The 26,634-nt window shown below is 34.8% G+C and overlaps 1 protein-coding gene across 9 annotated transcripts in view; it reads right to left on the reverse strand.

The window, feature by feature from the left end:
• The window catches only part of LCORL (ligand dependent nuclear receptor corepressor like), a 166,939-nt gene that overhangs the window by 35,241 nt on the left and 105,064 nt on the right, over positions 1-26,634 (reverse strand). For 7 of the 9 annotated variants that reach the window (XM_049630360.1, XM_049630358.1, XM_049630356.1 and 4 more), the window contains one exon: positions 21,326-21,577. In XM_049630360.1, coding sequence (XP_049486317.1) covers positions 21,326-21,577 — 252 coding nt within the window. Of the gene's footprint in view, positions 1-7,854; positions 8,370-21,325; positions 21,578-26,634 lie in introns of those variants that run through there. The other 2 variants (XM_049630361.1, XM_049630363.1) reach the window with 2 other exon arrangements.

Here is a 26,634-nt window from a genome sequence, read left to right on the forward strand (position 1 = left end):
CACCAAATCTTACTCTCAATCATTCAGGACGCAACTTGGATTTGGTTGGTTGTCATTGTTCTAGGTTCCTATACCTGCAACACTACATTATTTAGCACTTAGCATGCTATATTCTAGTTGCTTATATACTTACCACTGTTAGCCATGCAGACTCTAAGCTATGTGAAGGCAAAGACCATGTCTATTTTATTCAGCCAGATATCCCCACTGCCTAGAATAGTGCCTGGCACACAATAAGTGTTCAGTAAATACTTGCTGAATAGAATTTGGAGGAATTAAAAGGGGAGACTGGACAAGTAAACACAGAATATGGTACACAGAACCTTAAAAAATTGTTAAGTGAAGCATCTCATCCCATGCTGCCCATGAAGCTCAATTTTTTATGCTTTGTCTCCAACTTAACTCAACCCTCATACTTCCTGTGTCCCTAACCACTTGCAGTTCCTCAAACATGCTATGTGGTGTCAGGTCTCTCAAACTGCAGTGCACAGTTCCCTCTGCCTAGAGTGTTCTACCTTTTCAATTTGTCAAACTCCTACTCATCTTTAAAGATCCACATGCTCCCAAGCAGAAGCAGAGTTTTGTTTCCCTTGTGTCAACAGCATGCTATAACACTTATGACACTGTCTTATAATAACTGACTTATAGATCTTTTTCTCCCACAAGACTGAATTCCTCAGGCCAGGGATCTATTTATTTGTATTTCATAAAGAATAGAGTGCTGTAACCCACTGAAAGAAGAGAGAAATGTCCTTTCCTTTACTATCTCATTTCTCTTCTTCAACAACTAAATTTTGCTAACTCAAGACCTTATAAAATCATCTTCTTCAAAAAATCATTACTACCTAATTTATATTCAAATTTAACACTGAATTCATTAGTTTTGATTCTGCTCCTGTTTTATGTAGTTTGTAGCACATAAAACATGCTCTCCATAAGTCTGTTATTCCTAGTCAATGTTACAAAATGACTTAATGAAATTTCTCCAATTCTAAACTCTTCTAACAAAAGCAACACCAACAATAAATGAGTTAATTAAAAAAAAAACACAAAAAACAAACAAAAAACTCTTCTAGACTTTTGATATGATTGATTTAAAGTTAATTATTCCACAGTCCAGAAATAAGAAAAGGAGATACAAGGAACTCCTCTTCCTCCTTTACAGTAACTACGCAAATTAGGTTGTTGCTCCCTAGCTAGGGCAATAAAGGCATTCTTGTCCTTTTTGGACCACTCCTAGAGACAAGGACCTGGCTGGAGATAATTTTAAGGATGAACTAGACCTAAGTCCTGTTCCATCTTTAAGAGAGCTACCCAAATCAGGCTTATACTCCTGATTCTTCTTTTTTCAAAACTCTAAACAGTGACCAGAGTGAGAAATGCTTTAATTTTTTTCCCCACAGCCTTGTCCCCATCCTAGGGTACCTATGTTAAACGTTTTGCTTTAAACGTATTTGAGAACTTAAGGAACACATTATAGTTTGTTATCCAGTTAAAATGGCAAATATACTCCTTCAGCATATTTCTGTCACACAGTAAAATCAATCAATGAACACTTATGTAGTGAATACAGGATACATAAATATGTAAGTAAAGAATCTTTAGAAAAATTTTAGTTATCACAGAAAATCTCACTTTTTGTTAGCAGTGCCTTAGCCTATACTAAAGTATTTTGCTGATATCATGAACCCGGTAGCTCAAGAGCTAGAAAAACCATAAAGAGTCACCTCTAGGATTGTCCAAATTAGAAAAGCAAAAACAAGAAAAGGAGAGAGACAGCTTGGGAAGAATGACAGAAAATGAAAAGATCAGGAATGGGGGGTAAAGGGGATTTTCTTGCTCCTGCTGCTGATTTAGATCTAGCTGTAGTGATAACATCTAGAAGCATCACTCCTTCAGAATGGAGTTAGCACACCATAACTAGATTGTCTTGTGTGTATATGTTTCCAAAGTACTAATAATTAACTTGATGGATAAAAACTAAGTACTTATTATGTATGCTCTAGGGCAATATAAACTAAGTAGAAGACAGACTGAAATTTATTTACCATTCAACTATTGGCAGGTACATAAGGTTGTTTTCGTTTTACACTATTACAAACTATATTGAAATGAAAATCCTTCTAAATGCTTTCTTGTGCTCATGTATAAGAATTTTTCTAAGTTATACACTAGAAGTATAAGTGCCGGACTTTACATTTTGAACTTTAGTAGATATCACCAAATTTCTTTCCCACATCCTTGACAACACTTGGTGGTGTTGAGATTTTTAATTTTTGCTAATTTGGTAAGAAAAGCAAGTTGCAGGAGTAAATTAACAAGAGTGCATTTAGTATGCATTAATGCAAACTTTTAAAGCACACAAAAAGATTTTGCTTAGTAATGTATGAATAGGTTATTATCAGGGGTTGCTTCCAAAAGCAAACAAAAGGATGTGATAGTTCCTTAAGAGAAAGCATATCAGAAGTAAACATGATCAAATAACATATTATTGGTTCTGGGTGACAGGAACATGACTATTATACTGTATATGTCTATACAATTGAAAATTTCCTAATAATAAATACAGATTATTTCCATTTACTAGTTATAGACTGGGTCTGAACACTACAGTTTACTTATTGTCGATCAAACACTAATATGACACGTATAGAATTAAAGAGGGGCCAGTGTAATCTTTCAACAAGGTCAGGTAAACTGTATATATTATACTACAAGAGATAACTTTTTAAATGGACCAATGCTTGAAAAACTGAAATCATGACTAAACTGGGAAATTTCTTGATATCAACACTTTACTGGGTTAATTTTTTTAGAATTCACCTTCTGTTAAAACCAAGATTTGAATTTTCATTAACAGATTTTCAGTTCTGTATTTTCATACAAATTCCTGATCAAGGATCTATTTAAAGGAGACAAATGCAACTGTTATAACATAGAATTGTATTTCACCACTCCAAGGACACCATTCTTTCCTATCTCTAATCTTATGGCCTTTGTCCATTCTTCAAAGTATGCTCTGTGTTCTCTTGGCCTGGCTAACTTCTACACATCCTTCAGAATCATCCCCTCAAACATTTTTCTAATTTTCCCCACAACATACAATACCCTTTGTATTCTTCTATACTGTATTTATGACATATTATTATAATTTGCCTAATTTAGCACCTAAACTCCAATAGGGGAGTTAGTAAGTATGTTTGGAATCTATTTAAGATTTATATTGAATTAAGCATAATTACCTGGCTGATTTTCTCACAATACCCACTCCCTAAGCCGGAGCCTGAAAGCAACAGTACTCCAATACTTATTCACGGACTCATCAATGACTCACTCAATTTTGTCATAATAATAAGCACTGCATACAACTGACTCTAACAAAATAGTCATGTAATCAATTAACTTTGTTCAGCCACTCAGAAAATGACAACACAGTCAAAAGGTTGATATTTATATGGAAGAGAGGGTTAGCGTCACATAGAGAAACTCTGCTTAAGATAAAGAGGCTAAGAATGGTTTTCAATCAATTTCTATATTCGTTAGGTTTAATAATCATACAGATTTTTCTTCAGAAATTATTGTCAAGACTGATGATCATTAATCAATTAATTGTGAATATTACGTACATTAAAAACATATTTATTAACTCCTCACAACACTTTGGGTCTTCAGTTGCTATACAAGGCAAATCATGAAGCTCAGTCCATATTGGAGTATGGCATGGGTCTTTGAAGCCACGTTATCTATTACCAATATTAAATATATAAACATTAGTAAGATTCAGTTCACGAAGACAAGTTAATTTTTTTTGAGAGAGAGAGAGAGTGAGCAAGCATGAGCAGGAGAAAGGGATAGAAGGAGAGAGAATCTGAAGCAGGTTGCATGCCCAGAGAGTTGGACACAAGGCTCAATCCTATGACCCTGGGATCATGACATGAGTCAAAATCAAGAGCCAGACGCTAAACCAACTGAGCCAACCAGGCACCCCAAAGCAAGTACACTTTAATGAGAGGAGACAATATCACATAAATTTTAAATTCAAAAAAATTTTTTAATATTTATTTATTTTTGAAAGAGAAACAGAGCATGAGCAGAGGAGGGGCAGAGAAAGGGAGACAGAACCTGACGCAGGCTCCAGGTTCTGAGCTGTTAGCGCAGAGTCCAATGCGGGGCTCAAACCCACGGACTACAAAACCATGACCTGAGCCGAAGTCGGACGCTTAACTGACTGAGCCACCCAGGCGCCCCGAAAATATCACATAAATTTTATGTTGCCTAGAGGGAAGAATATTCCAAATGAAATTTCACAAAAATGGTAATTACTAGCAATAAAACTTTCATCAAAATACTGCTACTTAACATTTAATAATGCTTGATGCAAACTGCAAACCTATGTTAATAAATACCTTAATGTTATTTCTACCTTAAGTCTCAGATCACTTCTTATCTATCTCCCTAAATGGGTCTTGTCTTTCTTTTCACCCCTCAATGTATGGTCCTAGTCAGCCTTTGGCTCTTTCTGGTCTTTTCTTCCTGTACTCTCTAGGAGATTCCTATGATTTAAATTATTAATTTATTCATATTCAGCTGACTTCTAGAACATATTAGTAACTCACAAAAAATCTAAATATATAAAACCAGTATTTTTCTTTACTGCAAATAAAGTATGCAAAAACAAACAGCATTACCTGTCTTACCCCATTTAGTGCTTATACAACCCAATATATTAATAGGTTTTATAAATTTGCAAATTTTAATAACATTGAAAGTGAAAGACAGGTCAATTATCTTGCCCACAATCATACAGTTGTAAGTAGTGAAAATGCCATTCAAATTCAGGCAGCCACGTTCTAGAGTCTGCCTTTAACCAAAATTCTAATCTGTGATGTCTTAACAAAACAGATTATAATGTTGGCAATGGTGTAATAAGCTTGCATGGCCAAACACTACAAGCTCAGGAACATAATGCTTTTGGAAACATAGCAATATGTTATCAAAAAGCTTAAAAATGTTTACACATTTTGGGGTGCCTGGGTGGCTAAGTCAGTTGAGTGTCCGATTCTTGATTTCAGCTCAGGTTGTGATCCCAGGGTTGTGGGACTGAGCCCCACGTTGGGCTCTGCGCTGAGTGTGAAGCTTTTTTGTGATTCTCTCTCTCTTCCCCTGCCCCTCTCCCCTGCTAGCGCACTCTCTAAAATTAAAAAAACTGCTTCTTGGCCTTAAAAAAAATGCTCACACTTTTTTAGGCATTTTAAGAAAATATTTAACGTGAAAATGTTTTCATGTACAAAGACAAATGAAAGATTTCAATATGACTGATAAATGTAATTTTTTTACAACCATAAATATTTAACAAATAGTTATATAAATTATGGTACTTTCACTTGCTTGAGAATTAGGTCTAACATATCCATTAAGGTAATTAATAAAACATGGAAGGGGCGCCTGGGTGGCTCAGCTGGCTGAGCATCTGACTTCAGCTCAGGTCATGATCTTGTGGTTTGTGGGTTCGGGCCCTGCATCGGGCTCTGTGCTAACATCTCGGAGCCTAGAGCCTGCTTTGGATTCCGTGTTTCCCTCTCTCTGCTCCGCCCACACTCACACACTCTCTCTCTCTCTCAAAAATAAATTAAAAAACAAAACAAAACAAAACAAAACAAAACAAAACATGGAACACTGCAACTGCTATTATAATGTTTTTAAAAGGTAGGAGATAAGGTGCCTTGGTGGTTCAGTCGGTTAAGTGTCCAACTTTGGCTGAGGTCATGACCTTGTGGTTTGTGGGTTCGAGCCCTGCATTGGGGCTTTGTGCTGACAGTTCAGAGCCTGGAGACTGCTTTGGATTCTGTGTCTCCCTCTTTCACTTCCTCTGCTCATGCTCTGCCTCTCTCTCTCTCACACAAAAATAAATAAACATTTAAAAAAAAAAAAAAAGGTAGTATATAAACTTGAATAGAGATATAGACCATTAACCATACAGAAAGCCAAAAAATCAAATATAGAATAAAACCGGAAAGTAAATATACCAAATGACACCAGTGGTGGTTTCTAATAAGGATCTGGGTAGTTAAAATACGTGTGTGGACACTTACTTGCATGCATATATTAAAAATTCTTAACCCAAACTTATTTAATTCTTTTTTACATTTATTTATTTTTGATAGACAGAGACAGAGCACAAGTGGGGGAGGGGCAGAGAGAGAGGGAGACACAGAATCCGAAGCAGGCTCCAGGCTCTGAGCTGTCAGCACAGAGCCCGACGCGGGGCTCGAACTCACAAACCGCAAGATTGTGACCTGAGCCGAAGTCAGACGCTTAACCAACTGAGCCACCCAGGTGCCCCTCTTAACCCAAACTTATTAATAAAACTTATTAATACAGACTTATTGACAAAATAATCCAAAGTGGAAAAAGCATTCCCTTGGGTTTACCCAAATTTTATTTTTAAATTGTTTTTATTGTTACTAGTTTAACCACCAAGTTCAGAGTCATAGAGGAAATAACCAATAAACTATCAGAGTAGCACATCGATTCAGTTTTTCCTTCCCTTATTTGGCTCCCTCTATAAGCATGTTTTTAAAAGGGAAAGTTATAGTCTTTCTGATGCATTTTTAGTGTATATATTCCTGAAACCCACAGAATTCATTCATCTACATGTAAATTAAAGTACTTACAGTGAATTTAGGATGTAAAAATAAATAACACTAAATTTCATTAGACAAATATTACTGGTAAAATTAAATGACATTTCAACAATTTCACCAAATACCATTTTAGAATTTCAATGCAGCTCTTTTTCTTTCTTCAGTTATTCCTACAAGTACTGAATTAAAACAAAGTTTCAAAGGCTTCAAGTCCATACTTGAAAAATATTTTTTAAACAGGTTATTTTTCATCCCATGTATTGCACTACTCTGTAAGTTCAAGTTTTAACATTTTACTTTAAATGTGGGATGTATACTTATTACAACAATGTCATATTGGAAGACTTTACATTTGTTGACCACACATTTGATAGTGTCTGTCATGCTTATTCAAAACTTATTTATGTTTTTTAAAAAACTTTTTACTGAAATATTCATAATAAAAATGCACAGAAGTATATACAGTTTAATAAATTTTCACAAACTAAACAGTCCTATGTAAACAGCGCCTAGATTACCACCTTTCAACCAAGAGACACCCCCACCATATCACCCTCTAATCATCAACTCACCCCGCCCCCACATATCCTGACTTCTAACAGCTTTTGTTTGTTTGTTTGTTTGTTTAAAGTAGGGTTCATGCCCAACGCTGAACCCAACATGGGGCTTGAACTCACAATCCTGAGATTAAGACCTGCTTAACTGAACACTCCAACTTCTAACAGCTTTATATGTGTGCACCTTGACGCAGCAATTTCACTTCTAGGAATGTGTCCTAAGGTAAAAATCAAGATTGAGTGTAATATTGGGGCGCCTGGGTGGCTTAGTTGGTTAAGTGTCCGACTTCGGCTCAGATCATGATCTCGCGGTTTGTGAGTTCGAGCCCCACGTTGGGCTCTGTGCTGACAGCTCAGAGCCTGGAGCCTGCTTCGGATTCTGTGTCTCCCCTTCTCTCTGTCCCTCTCCTGCTCATGCTCTGTCTTTGTCTCTCAAAAAAAAAAAAAAAAAAAAAAAAAAAAAAAAAAAAAAAAAAAAAAAAGACAGTGCAATATCTTAGTTCAAACATATGTTTACTTATGTATCTGAAGACAGGATTAAATATAATGTTATCCACAAAATTGAATACTACTCAAAAAAGTAAATGATTCTGTAGAAAAATATTTAGTAACATAAGAATGTTTAAAAATATTATTATATATTTTTAAACTGAGAGAGAGTGTACACAAGCAAGAGAGAAGTGGGGAGAATCTTAAGCAGGCTCCATGCTCAGCACGGAGCCCCATGTGGGGCTTGATCCCACAACCCTAGGATCATGACCTGAGCTGAAATCAATTGTTGGACACAACCAACTGAGTCACCCAGGTACCCTTAAAAGTATGATTTTAAAAACACAAGTTGCAGACGATTATATTATGTATGATTTGTGGGAGTGAGCTCTAGGAAGACAGAGTGTGAATGTGTGTGTATTTTTTTTCCCAGAAAATGATTTGGAAGGATTGAAAACTTAACAGGAACAGTTACCTCTGGGTGGCTAAGGAAGGATAATTTTTATTTTCTTCATCTGCTTATTTATTTTCTAGTTTTTCTATAACACATAGCTTTTATACTTCATTCATTCAATTAGTACTTATTGAGTGGATATAATAAGCCAGTCATTTTCTTAGGCACACAGGAGATAACAGAAAACAAGACAGAAAATGTTCCTGCTCTCATGGAACTTATTGTCTAGAGGGGAAGACAAAGAAAAGATAAATCAATAAAAAAAAATTTCACAAGGTGATAAGACTTACCATGAAAATAAAAACCACTAACAGGACACAGTAATAACAACAGCAGGTGGAAAGAGGTTACTATGTTGGAATAAATGATCAGGCAAAGCCTCTGAGAAGGTGCATGTGTTCTTTTTAAAAAGTAAATTATATCAAGATAAAATTCAAACACACAAAAATATAGAATGATCCTCCCATTATATCCACTCTTCAGTTTCAACAATTACCTACATTTTTGCTATACTTGCTCCATTTATCCCTAATTACTAAAGTATTTTAAAGCTAATTACAGATGTCACATCATTTCTATATCATGCATCTTTAAAACATATAAGCATTTTCATACATAACTATACCAATTCCTTGCTATCCTCTAACGCCTGGTTTGTACTGAAATTTGCTCTACTGAGTCCTTAGGATATTAACTTTTTGAAGAAGCTAGGTCATCAGTTCTACTACAGACCATTTTACATTACACTTTGTTTTGTTTCTTGTGGTCACTTTGTTCTATTTCCCAGTAATTCTGATAAGACTTGAATTAATTCTAAAGCAAATGGTTCTCAAACTTCTGAATCTCATAATTTCAGTCTTAAAAATTACTGTGGACCTCAAAGAGCTTTTGTTTAGGTGAGTTATATCCGTTTATATTTACCATATTATAAATTAAACCAATAAATTTAAAAAATATCTCTAATTGATAATAACTCTATAAATGTGTTTTTAAAAACATTTTAACGAAAAATAACACTTTCAAAGTAAAACAATGAGGGTTTTTCTTATTGTTTTTTGCAATATTTTTTGCAATAGAGATGTTTTTGCAATAGAGATTTTGCAAATCTCTAATGTCTAGCTCAATAGAAGATAGCTAGTCATATATGCTTCTGTATTCAATGTATTTAAATTTACTAGATCATGTAGTCTCTAGCTGACTTCATTACATATTTGTGAGAGAATGAGAGTGAAAATGACAAATAACTTATATTATTTAGTTTTCACCCGGGGTATCCCCTGAAAAAGTTTCAGGGGTTCCAAGAGCTTCCTAAACCACATTTGAGAACCATTGGCCTAAAGAATTACTTAGAGGGGCACCTGGACTCTTGATTGTGGCTCAGCCCAGGACATAATCTCACAATTCGTGGGATTGAGCCCTGTGTCCAGCTCTGTGCTGACAGCACAGAGCCTGTTTGGGATTCTCTCTCTCCTTCTCTCTCTCTGCCCCTCCCCACTCATGCTCGCTTGTTCTCTCAAAATAAATAAACTTAAAAAAGAACTGCTTAGATTCATATTCAATGTTTTCTGCAAGAATACTTCAAAAGTGATGCAACATTTCAGAAGGCACATAAAGTCTAATTTCAATGATGCTCAAGTGATCACTGTGTTCTGATGGTGATAGCCTGACCCCACCATCCATTGTAAAGCTCCCCAAACAACCTTTCCTCTAATAGTTTTATCTTCTGATGATGATGTTTGATTCAATTATCTTATTAGCAGATGCAAAATAGTAATATTTTTAGACTATCACGTCTTCCATATTTATTATCTTAAAGATTCTTCTTTAAGAATCTTCCTTAAATACAATTTGTTTAAGAAAAAAAAAAAGGAATTATGCGTAACTTTTTCCTTTAATTGCTCATTTGCACAGTAAGGAGCTGGTACACTACTGTATCTCCAGTGTGGACTAAAGGCTTCGAGAGGCACTTCTATTTTCTGATTATCATAAACTAATGGATTTTAAAACATTCAGCATGCTTCAGTTGCAATTGTTCTTCCTTTTGATGCTCAAGTGTTCTCATATTGGCCAATGGGGAACCCTTAACATTGGCTTCTGTATTCTGTTGACAATTCAGCCTTTAGAGCTTCCTTGCTTGTTGGAACAAGATGTTCTAGGCTCATTCTGTACACTTTCTAATCTAGACCAGGATTGCAAAGAAGCAGCTAGCTTCCTTTTAAAGGAAAAAAAATGTTTATTTTTTTAAGTTATTTATTTTGAGACAGAGAGAGCATGAGCATGAGTGGGGGAGGGGCAGAGAGAGAATGAAAAAAAGAATCCCCAAGCACAGAGACCCATGTGGGACTTGAACTCATGAATCAAGAGATCACGACCCACGCCGAGATCAAGAGTCTGATGCTCAACTGACTGAGCACCCAGGTGCCCCTAAAGGCAAATAATGTTTATTTTTATTCTATTATCTTTTTTTTTATTTTTTTATTTTTTTTATTTTTGGGACAGAGAGAGACAGAGCATGAATGGGGGAGGGGCAGAGAGAGAGGGAGACACAGAATCGGAAACAGGCTCCAGGCTCCGAGCCATCAGCCCAGAGCCTGACGCGGGGCTCGAACTCACGGACCGCGAGATCGTGACCTGGCTGAAGTCGGACGCTTAACCGACTGCGCCACCCAGGCGCCCCTATTCTATTATCTTAAGAAGATTGTTTTTAAAGTTTATTTTGAGAGGGACAACTCAAGTGAGGGAGGAGCAGAGAGAGAGGAGAGAGAGAGAATCGCAAGCAGGTTCCATGCCTGATGCAGGGTTTGAACCCCTGAAGCTGTAAGATCATGTCCTAGCTAAAACCAAGAGTCAGAGGCATTTTAACTGACTGAGCCACCCAGGCACCCGAAGGAAAATAATGTTTAAAGACCACAATCCAGGTCTAGTTCAATGTGATTGAGCTGTCACTGCTTTTAGGTGCTTCAGTGACCAGACTAGGAAATGCATATTTTTGAAAAGAAAAGAAATTCATGAATTTGCACTGACATTTCCAATTCACATATAATATTAAAGTGTTTTTACTTCTTTCATTTTACTCTTGTTTTTTTTTTCCCTTACCCTGAAAATCTTGGTTTCCTAACAATGTGAACATGATTACATATTTATCATTTAAATTTCAAAATAACAATGGCAATACTATTACTAATATTACCAAAAGCATTTCTTTGAAGCATCTCCTTGTCCTTAGAATATATTCCACTAAGAATGTACAGTCAAAATACTGGTTAAAGTCACCTCACATAATTCTTTCTTCTGTGTCATATAATGTAGTCAGGTTTATATGCTACATTCTTTCTCACATGTTTAGGGATTGCTTTATTATTTTTTTTAAGTGTGTATTCTTTGGAATATGTAGGATATTTACATAAAATTACACAAGGTCTATTCACAGAACTTCCATCCTTTCCTCTCTGCCTCATCTACGTCACCCCTTATAGGTAACCATGCTGTTAGTTTTTATCTTTCCTGCTTTGTTTTTGCAAACCAGAATATATTTCTAACCCTTTGCTATTATAAATAATGCCCTCAATGAAAAACCTTAAACATATATACACATATATTCTCTCCATGTAAAACAGAGAGGTGGACATGAACAAGATCTTAGCAAAGCTATACAAGTCTTGAAAATAAACTTAAATTTTGTTCTTTATGTAATAGAAAACTAAGAGGAAGATTTTAAATACAGAAGTAATGTAAGCTTTACTTTATTCAATCTGAGCATGAGAATACAATTTTGGCAAACTGATAAATTCAAAGTTATGTTAAGATATTCATTATGAAAGTTATCTCTTCAGAAGGAAAACAGATGAAATTACAAAGAAAACTAAAATCTGATGTCACTTAGAAACCATGTGGTGCTAAAGTGGCCAATTTAGTATCAAACTATAACAAATATTCAGGAAAAATGTAATGGCCACAAAGGAAGTTGATCTTTTCTTCCTTTCTGTCCTTCTCTCTTTCTTTTTATGCTTCATACAACTAATTATGTTAGCCAAGTGATGGTTTGTTTACATGGCAACATTTATGGAACATCTGACTGCAAAGAGCATGATTTTTTGTGATATTCTTTATAAGACAGAAAAATGAAAAATCCAGTTCATATATTCTGTAACAATTATATTTCTTGCCACTCTATAATCTTGACTATAGAAAAAGCTTTCAATAGCCTCTTGATTTTTAAGTAACTGAGGCAATCTTCATATAGTTCCTCAAACATAACTGACTTGTTCCTGCTTTTATTGATTTCTGATATTTTTGTCTTTGTATCCGTTATTTCTTCTACCTGGAATGTCTTGCCCTCAGATCTTCATATGGAGTACTTCTCATTATTCAAGTCTCTGCTCAAACTCATTTCCTCAAGAAGACCTTACCTAAATAATCTGATCTAAATACCTGACCATCTTACCTAAAATAATCTTCCTAGTCACTCTTGATATCTTGCTTATTGATTCTTTTGGAAAATAAGGGGCACACTGACAGGCATATTTTAAAATGTTACAAATAACTTCTGGAAATGAAAAATGTAATAACAAATTAGAAACTCAAGATACAGGTTAAGCAGTGATTAGAATAGCTCAAGAGAGAATTAGTGAATTTGGAGATTGTTCTAAATAAACTAATCAAGATGCAAAACAAGGAGACAAAGAGGTGGAATATATAAAAGAGAAGATAAGAGACAGGATAGAATGAGAGTATCCAAAATATGTCTCGGTAGATTTTGACAGGTGATAAAGTGAGAGCTACAATACATTTGAAAAGATAATGGCTAAAAAACTAACAATTGATGAAAGATATTTGGCCTGTTAATAGAAACCACATGATTAACAATCAGAATAAAGTAAAACTACACCCAAACATATTCCAGACAACCTGCAGAACACCACAAACAAAACAGAGAAAGAGACAAAGACAGAGACACTAGAAGTACAGAGTATGAAGATTACCTATAAAGGAAAGATGATGAGTTGGAAGTTTTAGTAACAATGGAAGCCAAGACACTATCAGCACTGCTAAGTGCTGAGAAAAAAATAATTGTCAGTCTAAACTAGTATACCCAGAAAAATTATCTTTGAAGAACATACATTAAACATAAAAAGAATCAGGGTGCCTAGGTATCTCAGTCGGTTCAGCACCTGACTCTTGGTTTCAGCTCAGGTCATGATCCAAGGGTTGTCAGATCAAGCCCTGTGTCAGGCTCCATGCTGAGCATGGAAGCCTGCTTATTAAGATGCTCTCTCTCTCTCTTTCCCTCTGTCCTTCTCCCCCGCCTGCATGCTCTCTAAAATTAAAAAACAAAAAAAGGAGAAGAAGAAGAAGAAGGAGGAGGAGGAGGAGGAGGAGGAGGAGGAGAAGAGGAGGAGGAGGAGAAAGAGGAGGGGGAGGAGGAGGAGGGGGAGGAGGAAAGAAGAAGAAAGAAGGGAGAGGGAAGAAGAAGAAAGAGATGAAGTAGTAGTAGAAGAAACTGAAAAAAACCTTGGAGTTCACTATCAATAGAATTAAAAGAATTAAAATTTCTGTTCCCAGAGTAAATCTGAGATATGAGATAAAGGAAGGAATGGTGAGCAAAGGAAATGGTCATCATATATGTAAAGCTAAACAAAAATTGATAATATAAAACAAATAGTTATAATTAGATTAGATTATTTAGATTAGGTTAGATTGTGGTGTGATAAAAAGAGAACTAAAGTTCTGATAAAATGGCTGTATGCATTGGGATAGGTGACAAGTTAAGATACTCTAAGTTCTTTACATTAAGTGTTCAGTTAATTACACACTAAAAAATTTCTAGCATAACCACTAACAGAATAGCAAGAGAGTATATAACTTCAAAATCAGCAAAGAAAAAAAAGTGAAATAAAGGAAAAAATGAAACCTAAAAGAAAATAATGAAGGAGGGGAAAGAGCTAAACAAACAGAAAGTACAAAATAAGATGGTAGAAACAAATAATTAGAAGGGTAAGAAGTGCTACAAAAGAACACAAGCTGCTATAAGAAAATATAATAAGAGACCCAAACTAAATTTTGGTGGGAATTAATAAGAATGTGTACACATGTGTATGTGTGCATGCAATTTAGGAAGTGTGGAGGAGGTTTTCTTAGAGACATGGTGTTTAAAAGACTTGAAAAAAGCCAAGTTTTATTTAGAATAAATTGGTGTGGGTAGAGAGTGGCTTCTACAAAAAGGCAATGGTATGTGTGAATGTTCTGAGGCCTGAGTGTATGACATATTGAATAAAATGAGAAAAAGCCAGAATGAGGACTAAAACAAAAGAGATTTTAGATTTTATCCTAAGGACAATGAGAAGCCATTAAAAGGTTTTAAGCAGTGGACTGGTTTGCCTTGATTTGGAATTTTTAAGTATCTTCTATCCCTAGAGTCAGGGCGTATTAGTTTGAAAAGGGCATGGATAATCTAGATATATTATGTTTTCTTCTTCAGTTTAAATAAAATATGGTATAATTTTAAGCATAGAACATAACATTTTCCTCCATGTCTTTAGCCTTGGAAAACAAAAGCTCAACATAGAAATCAAGATGAGTCATTTTATTGCCTTCACTGGTAGACACAGAAATATCTTCTGAATTCTGTATTCTCCTAATAGAATAACAAAAGACTTCATTTACTGTAAACATAATACCATAAAACCATAATGGCTCTCTTAATGACAGTTTAACATCTCAGCTGACAGCTTCACCCACCTTAATCTTAGCCAAGAAACCAGACTAGTAGTGACAGTAACACGAGCAAAGGATACTTAATAACAACTAAAAATATCACTGAAATTCATATAATTTATTCAATGCAGTCTCCCATTGCTCACTTGAAGCCTAGTTGATATTAATCTCATACATAATTTGATTTTTTTTAAGAAAATCTTATTCAAACTAGGAGCTATGCTTTCCAAAGGTTAGTTTACTGGTAGCAGTGTGAAGTAGTAATTAAAAAAAAAAATTTTTTTTTTTTTTTTTTTACTTATTTATTGCCAATTAGCTTGAGGGAAAATAATTCTAAAAGTGCCAAGACATTGCAAGGCAGTGCAACAACTAATGTTCACCATGACACTTAATGTACCATATGTTGTTTAGGAAAGTATTAAGGTATTTCAGGGTATTTTCCATCTAGAATGTTTCAAATAAAAAAAATTCACTGCTAAAAAATCATAAATCCAATGACCAAGTCTCAGTTCTCATTTTTCTTGTCAGTAGCATTTGAAATCAATGATGATTTTTTTAAAAATGTTTATTTATTTTTAGAGAGAGACAGAGTGTGAGTCAGGGAGGGGCAGAAAGAGGGAGACACAGAAACAGAAGCAGGCTCCAGGCTCTGAGCTGTCAGCACAGAGCCCGACGCAGGGCTCGAACTCACGAACTGTGAGATTATGACCTGAGCTGAAGTCAGACGCTTAACTGACTGACCCACCCAGGAGCCCCTACAATAACGATTTTTAATCCAATACATCATACATCATACATGTAGTAGGAATACAAAAATGAAGAGAGAGGTTCCTACTTCCAAAGGATATATTATAGTGGAAAGATAAACATGGAAACAATGGCAATGCAACGAGAAATTTACTATAATGAAAGCTCTACCAGAATATCCACTGGACTTCATGGCAGATCTATACCAAGGGCCAATGACACGCTGTTTCATCTCTGCCCACATTTGATCTTGTTTTGTATAGGACTGGTAAGCTCTTCCTGTATTTTGGAATTTAGAAGGTTTTTACTTTGGGCCTAGATTAAAGCGAAAATTAAAAAAAACATAATATGCTAACGTTATTTCTACCTGTTTTTAACAGTGTGCCAGGGCAAAAAAGAATCACTGGTACAAGCAATGCATGACTTACTTCCTCCCAGTTTCTGAGGTTCAGAGTATTTATACAAATCTGTAGAAATGGAAGTACACAAAGAAATATCTCTAACATTTGAAATACCTGGCTGGAATGTACAATGGAGAGATAAATGGGAATGTTTCCTTTGGGGTAACTATATTTTAAGTTAGTCTAGAGTTTGTGGAAGAGAGGGCAGGAAAATGATGAATATGGAAACTGACTTATGAAGAACAATCAAAAAGATGAAAAGATTTCCATGGAAAACATAAGTTTAGAGAGACATAATAGTTTCAATAAATATTTACAGCACTAGTAGAAGGACTAAATTGCTACAGATGGGAGGAAAAACTCTTAAAGATTAGCATGGAAAATAGAAGTCTTAAAGATACAATAATTTCTATAAATTATTTATAGTACTGTTAAGTAAAACATTGTTGCAGATAGAAAAAATTAAAATGAAGGATGGATATTTCAGATATATGACCTTAATTGTCAGAGCTGTCAAACAAAGATTTTTTGCAAGTATTTACTGTCAATCAGCGGTTGAATTACCATCTCTTACAGTAGAGAATAAAAGAACCCTATACTGGGGCAGAGGCTGGATAGGATATTCTTTTGAGTATCTTTTTCTTTGCTTAAATGGCTAATTCTATTCTGCCAACTGTTTTTGCCTATTCTTCTACATAGTTGTGTTTTTCTCATTTGCTGCAGTTTTGTTCTGTTAGTTGAATGGTTGCCAGTTACATCAGTTATAAATACTATCTCCATTTGAGGCTTGAATTTTCACTCTGTTCATAGTGCCTTTATAATACTTAAGTTCATTTCAATACAATAAAATTTACAACATTGCTATAGGGATTGTTATTCTTGCATCTTAAGAAATTCTTCCTTCTTATTTTGAGTTTGGTAGGATGTAATTGTTTATATTTTCTTTCAGTTTTTCTTTTCACATTTAATCCTTGAGCCCACTTGAATTACTTTTGTGAGTGGTGTAAAATAGGAATCATCTTTTTTCTTTATGGGGTACTACAATGGGTAACCAGTTCCCCTGGAACCATTAATTCAATACGCCATATTTCCCAGTGATTTATAATGACATCTCTGTCTTGTACCAGATTCCACCAATGTTTGGAGAGTTTCCGGATTGCTAAATTGTTCTACTCATTTTTATATGGCCAGCAGAACCACGTTTTAACTTTACTGCACCAAGTAAGTGTTCATACGTTTTAGAGTGACTCCCTCAGCCACCCTTAGTTTTTCTTAGCTCTTTTAAGTATTGCTCATAAATTTTAGGATTGGCAAGTCATTTCTGACAATAAACCCTATGAGAATTTTAATGGGAATGAATCTGTAAACATATTAAGCATGAAATGCCATCTTTTAGAGTCTGTCCATCCATTTAAAATACAATTGCTTATTTTGGGAGTCTTGTGTCCTTCACTAGTTTTATGTTATCCATAAAGTTTTAAATGGCTTATTAGTTTCATTCTTAGATGTTTTGGTGCATTTACTGCTTTTGTTGCTATTGTAAATAAGATTTTTTAAACACAGGATTGTCTAACTAGGTGGTTGCTGATATGCAGTAATATATACTGATCTTGTGAGCAGTACCTTTTTGGAACTTTTTATCAGTTCTGATAAACGTTATCCTATTCTTTCATATTTTCTACATCCATAACCATATTATTTATAAGCCACCACAATTTTGTTCATTCTTTCCTTATAACACATTATTTATTATTCCTTATTTTCATACTTCCATTTTTTTCTCATCATGTTACAGAAGTCAGGACTTCTTATGGTCAGGGAAAATGTTGAAAATTGGCAACAGTGTACATTGTTGTTTTGTCCATTACTTTAAATCATTAGGTTACAATATTTTTGGTAGTGCCAGTGCCCATTTACTGTTCATTTTTATAAGTATTTTTTATTATATATGTATCAGCTTTTGTAGAATTTTTTAATGTATTTATTAGGATGATACATTTCTTTTCTTTTTTCTTTTTCTTGGTAATGTGGAAAATCATGGAGGTTTTTCAAATGTGGACTCATCCATGCCTCCCTGTCATTATTTATTATGTTTTTACACTTCACTGTATTCAATTTGCTAGTATTTATTTAGGATGTTTGCACCTATGTTTGTAAGTCAGACTGGTTTGCAAATTTCTTTCTTTTGCTATTCTGTCTGGTTTTGGTATTAAGATTAGATCAATATTTTTTTCTTTTCTATTCTTTAAGATAGTCCACAAAAGACAAAAATTATCTGTTGCTTTAACTATATGAACCTTATAAAACCATTTGTGTTTGATAATTTAAAGATTAATAAGTTACACTAACTGCCTATAAGTTGTCTACATTACTTATGGTTAGATTAGGTATTAAACCTATGGATTACATGATCTAATTTGAATAAATCAACTCACAAAATGAACAATGGGCTTAAATGAGTACTGTTAAGACATAAAGTGAGAATAATACGAAAAATGTAAGCACTAGCAAACAAACAAAGGAAGAACACTGCTACTGCTAGTGTGAGCACTTTATTGATTATAGGTAAGAACAGTGAATTCAGGCCAAAAATTTTAATTCTTAAGAAAACCATTTAAAATATGGATGTATAGCTTCTATCATGACTAATAAAATTCTCCCAAAGTCTATACTGTGTAATAAGATACTGGCAGTGAAGTCATGATTAGCAAGACATTTAAAAATTGTTTATAACATCTTTACTTCAACCTTAAAAATTTTAATTTGTGGAAAGATTAGTGCAGATATTGATGTGTATACATACACACACGAATCCACACATAAATGCCTCAAAGGATATGTGCTCCATTTTTTTTTTAAAGATTTGGTGTGCAAGTATGCAAAGTTAGAGCCTACCCATCTATACCACAGCAGAATGGTTTTATTAAAAAAGTCTAATTTCATTACTGTCCACTTGAAGCAATCTAGCAGCTCTCTGTGGTCCTAAGAAAGAAAATCTTATTATTTCCTACATAGCTTTTTCATAATCTGATCCTTATTTCTTTGGCTTAATCTATTAACATTCTCTCCCTTGCTCTCTATGGTACAAGCCACATTAGACTAAATGGTTCCTATCCTGAAGTATGAGCACTGAAATTACATAAGACAAGAAGTTATCCCCCCAAATCATCAAGAAGACTATTTAAGGTATAGATTTATATATACTATCATTACTGATGGTTTTCAACCATCAGATGAAAAGGATTTTCACACACATATTTGTGTACTTTGCTGAGAACAGCACAGTCATTTAAATAATTTACTTGTTTTCTACATATAGTTGAGTCTGCCTTATCACTTAAGTTCACAGAATCACAGAATGTAAAGATTGGAAATTTACTTTTAAAATGTCATTTATTCCAGCCACTCATCTGATGCTTTTGTAAACCTCTAATGATAAGGCAACCACTTTCCACTTGGAGAAATGTCTGATCCTTAGAAATATTCTTTCATAAATGGACCTGAAATCTGTTTCCATCTAATTTCCAGATCCTAATTCTACTCCTGGGTTATTCAAAGAAAGTTCCATCCTACTTTAGTCTAATGGCCATACAAATATTTACAGATCACTATGTTACTGCTAAGGCTTCTCTTCTGTGGTAGTAAGGAACAGGAGGTACAGAGTATGGAGGCCAGGGTTTGGCTATCTTTTATGAGTTGGTTAGCTCATATTTGACTTTCACATTGCTCTAATTAGTTTGTTATTATTACTGCCAAGTAACAAATGGGGAAACTAATGCTCCAATAGGTAAAGTTACCTTTTCAAGTAAGTTGCAGAGCTGAGATTTCAACTACAAGTTTGTTAGACACCAAAGGCTATGTTTCAGTATTGTTACAACACTGAACTGCCTCCCACAAAGAGCTCAAAGAGGGTATGAAACATGGAAGAGCAAAAAGAAAGCAAGCAAAACTCTAAAAATCCTATACTTTCTAACTTCCAAAATTCTATGTATTGATGTATTTTTTCCTCAGGACTTATGATGTGTCATCTTGGACCTTTCTGTCTTATAAACTAATTATTATCTTAATATTTCTCAGATTTTTCTATATAAACACCCATGACCCAAAATTAGGGAAGCAAAAAGAGAAAATTATTTCCATATTTCATCCCCTTTCAATTTTAATCTGTCTCATATAATGAAAAGACTATCTTTTTAAACATTGACTAGGTACTCTTCTTTAGAACTCCAAAACACACTGCCTTCTGTGATCAAACTTAATGCTGATATTTTCCTGTCTTCAAGGATTGACAACACGATCCCTAACTTGTGTTAACAAAAGATACTTGTTCTCTCTTCTCCAGGCAAACGCTTATTTGGCAACTGCCACAAGCATTTAGAAGGCCCTTCCTTCCTTTCCTCTGTGAATCATCACTCTTCCTTCAATTAAGTATTAGATAAGTCCGACATACCTTTCATCATTCAGGACTCCTATGAAAAATGTATCTCTATATAGTTAACTGTGTGATTATATTATATTTATCACATATATTTACTTTTCTCTTTCCCAGTTACATTATAACTAATTGATGAAAAATCAATTCATTTTTATTTTTCACTTAAGTATAAAAAACTGAACAGCAAGTGCTTAATTAATATTCTCAGCTGTACATTTTAAAAATATGTTTTTATGGGATGCCTGGGTGGCTCAGTTGGTTAAGCATCCGACTCTTGGTTTCAGCTCAGGTCATGATCTCATAGTCGTGAGTTCAAGCCTCGCATTGGGCTCCGCTCTGACAGTGAAGAGCCTGCTTGGGATTCTCTCTCTCTCTCTCTCTCTCTCTCTCTCTCTCTCCCTCCCTCCCTCCCTCCCTCCCTTCTCCCTCTCCCTCTCTTTCTTAGAGCTCTCTCTCTCTCTCTCTTTCTCTCTCTCCCTCCCTCTCTCCCTCTCCCTCTCTTTCTCTCTCTCTGACCTCCCCTGCTCACTTGCTCTCTCAAAAAAAAATAAAATTAAAAAACTTTTTTTAAATTAAATAAATAAAGAATACAAATGATAGTCTTACCATATACTTTATTATGAAAAGAGACAAAGAGCAACTCAAATTTCCTCTCATATAATAAACAAAGTCAAATGAATATAAAATTCAGCATTTCTCTCTAGTTCATATCACATAGGCCAATTACACATAATATTACTTCTAAAATATATTTCTTTATGAATATAAGGTTTATATATATTAAATAATACTAAAACAAAGCATTATGCTTTACACACACACACATAACCACACACACACACACACACACACACACACACGCACACACACACACACAGTCTTACCTTGCTGAGTGTTTTGTTCTTGCATTCGATTCACAGTGAGGTCTAAGGGGCCTTCCTGCTCTTCCTGAAGGGAGTTTTCTGCTTGATTCATTTGGATACTTTTACATATTAGACTTGGTCCAATTGAACCATTTCTATTTTCTTGAATTTTACCGCTTTTTGAAATATACTCAATTGCAAACTGACGTATCATCTTTTTCATTAATTCCTGAGCAACTAAGGGAATGTTAGGATCACAGTTCTGAGGAAGATCTAGGGAAGAAATAAATATGATAAGCATTAAAAAGGAGAAATGCAAAATACCAACACTTAAATTTATTTTTATTAAAAATTAAAGGTTTCAGAAGTCTTTTAGTTCAGTCCACAATGGCTAATGGTTTCTAGGACTTAGCAACAGAAACCTTGTAGATTTAATTAGTATTACATCAACCCAAAACTTGGCATATTTAATCATTTCTTAAAAACAAACACTTTTGGTTCCAAACTAAAATACAGACAAAGAATTAGAGAAGCAAAACAGCTTATTTTCAGTTTTAATTCAAAGGTATTCTACTAGATATTAAAACACAATGTGAACATAAATTGTAACTAGGCAATTTCTAACTTAATATACAAAGTAAGTGCATGCATTAACTATTAAACAAAACATCTAAATTCTTATAACTATTACCATTAAAATTTTCAATTCTATCAAATGTGTATTCTATATAGAATCCTATATAGAATAACCTGAAGGTCATCAAAAATTTTTCTTTCCTCAACCTACACTGAGAAATTCCAATCATAAAGAAAAGGTAAAGAACTCTACAGTGACACAGGCGGCTTCTACCAAGATTCAAGAATTGTTAGTATTCGACCATACTTAGTTTTTAAACTTTTTTGTTTGTTTGCAGAACCACTGAAAGCAAATTGTAGAATTATGACGTTTCACTCCTAAATATTTCAGCATGTATCTATTAAGACTCTCCTATAAAAACGGCAATACCATTATTGAGGGTCTTAATTCTTGACCTCAAAACATGTTGATCTGCTATAACTATAATGAAGGTCAGCAATGATAGACAATTCTGGTTGAACTTGTACAAGAGGTAAAACAATTGAATGATTTATATAAGAGGTGTGGAATAAGGACAGACTACTTGTAAACACAGTATAGTGATAAGGAGTTTTGGTATTGGGGAGACTAGGTAGTGGTGGTTTTTCTACACACGTGCTTCTGGCCTCCAATCCTTTCATTTATTCTGCTCCTTCAGAGGTAGACCTATTGGTAAATTGGAAAGGATTAACTATGCAGATGTGATTAGGCTGCATACTTCTTCCTCTTAGAATTGAACCTTGAGATACTAAGCCTTTGCTCCTTAAATACCTTAACTCTTACCCAGGCAGATTAGTGTTATTTGAATAGGCATGCCTTGATCCAGGGCTGTCTGAGACTGAAGGATTAAGTCTCTTTAGTTTTGGGGTTCAGTATTAGCTGAAGCACATGTCTAAGAGATTTGAAGACAAGTTCCCCAAAACATCTACTGTTATAGATCCATGACTCTAAAATATAAGGGCAGCAGTTTGCCTGGGTGGCTCAGCTGGTTGAGTGTCTGACTCTTGATTTCAGTTCAGATCATGATCCCAGGGTCGTGGGATTGAACCCTGCATCAGGCCCCATGCTGAGTGTGGAGCCTGCTTAGGATTCTCTCTCTCTCTCATTCTCTGTCTCCGTCTCTCTCTCCACCCCCCAACAAGCTCTCTTGCCAGCTTGTGTATGCTCTCTCTAAAATAAAAACATAGATAAAAAAAATTTTTTAAGTGCGAAATGGTTTGAAAACATGTACTATTTGGAGGTGAGGAGAAGCAACAAACTGTCTCTACCATGACCACTACCAAATGTGATAGCAAAATGTGATCTAGGCTGAAATGAATCTATTTATAGTCCCCCAGAAGTATCAATATATTTGATCACAGGGTACTGTTTTGGACCTGCTGGAGATGTTACATAATAAACATCCTGGTTACATTACCTCTTTCAAAACAAAAAAATTAAATTCTCAAAAAAACATCTGAGAGAAGGAACTGTGGATCTATAAAAAAATAACATTTTAGCCTTCACATTTATTCATTTAGAACCCAATAGGGAAAAGAGGCACTACTGTTTTTAGGTACTAGGGGGGGGGAAAAGGCTTAGCTATAGGTTGCAATCTTAGCCATGTTTATGAGCTCAGGGTAATCACATACCCCTCTATGTTTTAGTTTCTCTGTTCATAAAAATGGAAATGATAACAGAATCTTAGAAATCATAATAGAGCTTGCTCACAGGATATTTTAAAGTTACACAGGATTGGAGATAAAATACTGAATTCCTGTACTTGGCACATTTTAACAGTCTAGTAAACATTAGCTATTAAGATGCAGACTGAGCAGTTGTATTTTATTTAAGTCACAAACTGCCAAATAAGTAAAAATATTAACTAGGTTAGCATAAAATTATTAACTAATAGAAAAATAGAAAGGACCTAATTTCTAAGTACATGTAAATACTTTTTGGTCCAGAATAGGCAATATTAGCACATGTACCTTAAATGACGTGATTCACTAAAACAAGAAATTTTCATGTTGTATACATAGGGATTCCCAGTATGTATCATTTCTTGATTATTACCTACAGGAATTGTTGAAGGCTTCTGTGAACATTCTTTTCCATCTTTTTTCAAGCCTAATTTTGCTTTGTAATATGTGAAAAAAGGAGATACTGGATTTACTTCTAGGTATTTTGTTTAACTATCCTACAATTTATTGAATAATGTCAACTTATAAATTCAAAATGATTAAATTTACCAAAAAAAGAACAGAAACATATCTGGATTCATGTCATCTCCCTAGGGCTACAATTTAGGGTTGAGTTTATAGCTAAGTTTAAAGCAGAATACATAATGCTGCCTATTCTTTTCACGTACTCAGTTTTGGCCCTTTGTATTGGGGAATACGTGTATGTTTAATTAATTAAAAAAGAGAAAGACAAAGAGACCAAGAAAACGCTGCTGATTAGCCACTGAGCCTTTCAGATTATGTGCACAAGCAAATGAGTTAACTAGAGATACAGACCAGGAATCATAATGTTTTTAAAGGTCAGGCAAGTAATATTTGGCTAGAAGAGAGAATGCTGCCACATGGAAATAGTGTCTATTGCCCCAAGAAGACAAAAACAACTTTTTTACCGTGTCTCCTCACTTTTCAAATTTAACTAATTCAAAGTTTAACAAGCTCTTTGTAATAGCCAGTTTCAAGATGCTTCCTCAATGATTCCAACTCCTGGTTTCATTCTGTTGTGTACTCTCTTCCATGTTACATCAGCTGTGGTGTGGGTGATCAAGAGCATACTAAAGAAGCATGTCGCTTCCAAGATTAAGTTATAAAAGAATAAAGTATCAAGTAACTCTTGAATGTTAGTGTTTCCTGTCTCCCCACACCCTCACTCCCCATCCCCTATTCTGTCCTTCAATCTCTCTTATTACTCACTCCAGAGGAGACCATACTGTTAGAAGCTCTACAGAGAGACTCACATGGAGAGGAACTGGTCTCCTGCAAACAACCAATGAATGAACTTGGAAGAAGATACTCTAGATCAATCAAATCCCAGATGACTGGAACCCTAGCTGACCCTTTGATTACAGCCAAGTGACAAACCACACTGGAAACATCCAGCTATGCTGCTCTGAGGGTCCCAGCTCAGAGAAAATGTGAGATAATAAATGTTTGCTATTTTAAACTGCCAAATTTTGGGGATAAATGGCAAAAATAAATAAAACAAATTTTTGTATGTGTTAGTTGAGATATTGCTGTAAGAAAAATGCATGTTTGGCTTTAGAACCAGGCAGTGGGCTTTGGGGAGAACTAACACTGTAAATTGAACAGTACGGAAGAAGTTGCTAATAGGAGCTTCATGGTCTTTGATAAGGTGTGTACAGTGAGGATTTGTAGGACAATGATGTAAATGTTATTGGAAAGTAGAGGAAAGAATATACTTATTTTGTAGTGGCAGAAAGTTCTATAACACTATTGTTTACAGTAATCTGGAAAGTAGAAAATGTAAGCAATAAATTAGGTGATCTATCTAGGGAAACTCCTAAGGAAAGTGTTGAGATGCCCTCTGGTCTCTTAGTAATTATATAAAATGTAAGAGGAGAGCTATACTAAAGGGAGTATTGTTAAACAAAAAGAAACCAGGTCTTGATTATTTTGAAATTTTTCAGTGTGTGTGTGTGTGTATTGTGTGTGTGTGTACACACACAATACACACACACACACACACACATACATACATACAGCAAATGAGGCTAAAATGAAAAAAGGTTGAGCAAAGACCAAATCGGGGGAATAGCCAGGAACACGGCTTCAAAAGGGTGGCTTTTCTCCCGATTTGACTCTCTTAATGTTGTGGGACTCATGTGAATTTTTAATTTTAATTTTTTTGTGAGTGGGGTGCGTCATTCCTTTAAACAAAAGAACTCTGGAATTAACCAAATCTTTGCAGGAAGTGTCTATTCAAGAATATTGGCTAGATCTTGGTAAGAATAGTAAGAATGTTTTCAGTTGCTCTATTCCTACTCTCCCTTCCTACTTCTGAGGTAGCCTATTCCCAGGCAAAGACAAACAATGTTATGGTTCTAGATATTTAAAGCGATCCCTGTCCAACCATCAGCTGACCACTAAGCTAACCAAGCAGAGATGTTACAGCCACACAATACAAAGAATACTGACTTTAATGACTTCATAGAATAGATCAGAAAAGTTATTAAACAAACAAACAACAACATATAGCAACAACGAACCCTGAGGTGGAGAATAATCTGATTTCTACCAGTGCCAAACTGTAGTATTTAAAATATCCAGTTTTTTAAACAAAACATTATAAGAAATGCAAAAAAACAAATAAAAAACAAAACAAACAAACAAACAAAACAAGGAAATATGGCCCATACACACAGGAAGAAAACAACCAACAGAAAATGTCTGTGAGGAAGCCCAGATATTAAAATTACTAGACAAAAACTTAAAATCAGACATTTTCAATATATTAAAAAAACTAAAGGAAACCATGTATAAAGGAATAAAGGAAAGTATCAGGAGGATATCTCAGAAAATAAAAACACAGTTTTTAAAAAGAACCAACTAGTAATTATTGAAAAGTACACTAATTAAAATGCAAAATTCGGGGTGCCTGGGTGGCTCAGTCAGTTAAAGATCTGACTTCGGCTCAGTTCATGATCTCGCAGTTTGTGAGTTTGAGCCTCACATCAGGCTTGCTGCTGTCAGCACAG

This window comes from Panthera uncia, chromosome B1 (assembly GCF_023721935.1).
Source record: "Panthera uncia isolate 11264 chromosome B1, Puncia_PCG_1.0, whole genome shotgun sequence".
Classification (NCBI taxonomy): domain Eukaryota; kingdom Metazoa; phylum Chordata; class Mammalia; order Carnivora; family Felidae; genus Panthera; species Panthera uncia.